The 2,024-nt window shown below is 58.7% G+C and overlaps 1 protein-coding gene across 1 annotated transcript in view; it reads right to left on the bottom strand.

Annotated features, from left to right (window-relative positions):
- Positions 1 to 1,933, bottom strand: part of ETH_00033565 (uncharacterized protein) — a gene marked incomplete at both ends in the record, with an annotated part of 2,771 nt that extends 838 nt beyond the window's left edge. Inside the window, 3 exons of the mRNA XM_013375162.1 lie at positions 257 to 512; positions 656 to 1,707; positions 1,829 to 1,933. Coding sequence (XP_013230616.1) covers positions 257 to 512; positions 656 to 1,707; positions 1,829 to 1,933 — 1,413 coding nt within the window. The remainder of the gene's footprint in view (positions 1 to 256; positions 513 to 655; positions 1,708 to 1,828) is intronic.
- Positions 1,934 to 2,024: the final 91 nt, after the last annotated feature.

Here is a 2,024-nt window from a genome sequence, read left to right as displayed (position 1 = left end):
AGCACTTTGCTTCGCGTGCAGCCGCATGCATGCAGCTCCAAAAGTCATGCATCTTCGTTTTTAAATGCTGCTTTGCCGCTGTGGATGCACAAATGCTGCTGCGCATGCATGCCGCTGCGCATGCTGCAGGACATGCATGCTGCAGCCCACGCATGCTGTTGCGCATGCTGCTGCGCGTGCAGCTGCGCATGCAGCTGCGCATGCCGCTGCAGCAAGAAGGGCTGGGAGGAAGCAGTGTGGGTTGCTGTAGTCTTACAATCTTCTTCTGCTTTTTCTTCTGCTTCCGCCTCCGCCAAAAATTGCTGCTCTTCATCCCCTGTTACAAATGCCTGCTGCACCAACAGGCTCTGCTCCTCCTCCTTTTGCTGCTGCTTCTGCTGCTTCTGCTGCTTCTGCTTCTGCTGCTGCTGCTGCTGCGGATTCTGATCTTGCTGTTCCAGTTTACGCTTCGTGCGCTCCCCTGCTGCTGCTTCCTTTGTAGCAACAGGAGCAACTGGAGATACGCTTTGAAGCTGCAGCACAGCAGCGACACAGCAGCAGCTACAACGACTGGGATGCAGCAGCAGCAGCAGAGGCAGCAGCAGCAGCAGCAGCACGGTGACTGCAGCAGCAGCCAAGAGACAGCAGCAACAACAAAGGCATTCTGAAAACCTACAAAGTCTTGCAGGCCATCCTGAAGCGTCTTCGGTGGCCCAGAATTTTCAGCAGCAGCAGCAGCAGCAGCAGCAGATGCTGCTGATCCCTTTTTATTGTTGGCCTTTGTGCTGCTTTTTTGCTGCTCCAGCCACGGATTGCTGCTCTGCTGCTGTTTTTGCTCTTTCCTTTTTTGCTGCTGTTGCAGCTTCAGACTTGCCTCAGCCTCCGCCTGCATGTCTGCTGCCACAGCTGCATACTGCTGCTGCTGCAGTTCCTTCCGTTTCTGCTGCTGCTGCTTCTGCTCCTCCTGCTGCTGCTTCAACGTGCGTTGCAGCAGCGCAACTGCTGCCTTCGTTGACTTTGTCGGGTCTTCTTCTTCCCCGTCTGCTTCTGCTGCCTTGTCTTCCTGCTGCTTCACTCCTTGCTGCTGCTGCTGCTGCTGATCTGGTGCTGCTGCTGCTTTCTTTGCTCCCAAACTGTCATCAATAAGGGCCTCCATGCCTCCTTCTTCCAGCAGCGAGGCCACGAGGGTCTCCGCTTGCTGCAGCTGCTCCTTGTCAACTTTGGGGGGCGTGGGAGCAGCAGCAGCAGCAGCTGCTGCTGCTGCTTCGGCTTTCTTGCGCTTCCTTTCCTGCTTGGCAGCAGCCACGCAGAGTTTTGCCACCTTTGCTGCTGCGCTACTGCTTGGCTCTGCAGCAGCATTGCCTTCTGCTTCTGCGTCTTCTGCCTCGCTGGCCTCGCTGCTGCTGCTGCTGCTGCTCATGTCGGCCTCCGCCTCGCTCCCGCTGCTGCTGCTGCTGCTGCTGGGGATGCCTGCTTCTCGCCGCTGCCTCCTACGCTGGATCTTCTGCTGCAGTGCTTCTGCTTCTTGCCTGGCCTTTTCCATTCCTTTTCGCACAAAGGGAAGAGCAAAAAGGCCTTTGTTCGGCAGCTCTGCTGCTGCCTCATCCCCAGCAGCAGCAGCTGCTGCTGCTGCTCGCAACGCCTTCAGCTTCTCCCCTGCTGTTTTGGGGGCCTCCAGCTCCTCCTCAGAGCCTTCTTCGCTCTCTAGGCCTTCACTTACCTCGCTGTCTGCAGCGCAGCAGCAAGCCACCAGCCGCGGGACCCTCAGCAGCAGCAGCAGCAGCGGCAACAGCAGCAGCAGCAGCGGCAGCGCGAACCAGCATATCCGCCGTTCGTGCTGCTGACTCACCGTCGCTTTGCTGCTGTCCCTTCACAGCTTTCTCCAAGGCCCGACGTTCATCCAGCCCGCGCTGCAGCACAGCAGCAGCAGCAGCAGCAACTTCCGGGACATCAGCTGCAAGTACAGCAGCGGCAGCAGCGCTAGCCACAACAGCAGGTGCAGCGGGGGCAGCAGCCGCTGCAGCAGCAGCAGGAGCGGGTGGCGC

This window comes from Eimeria tenella, genomic scaffold (genome assembly GCF_000499545.2).
Source record: "Eimeria tenella Houghton genomic scaffold, Eth_scaff2577, whole genome shotgun sequence".
In the NCBI taxonomy this organism is placed as follows: domain Eukaryota; phylum Apicomplexa; class Conoidasida; order Eucoccidiorida; family Eimeriidae; genus Eimeria; species Eimeria tenella.
This window is presented reverse-complemented; position numbering and strand designations above follow the sequence as displayed.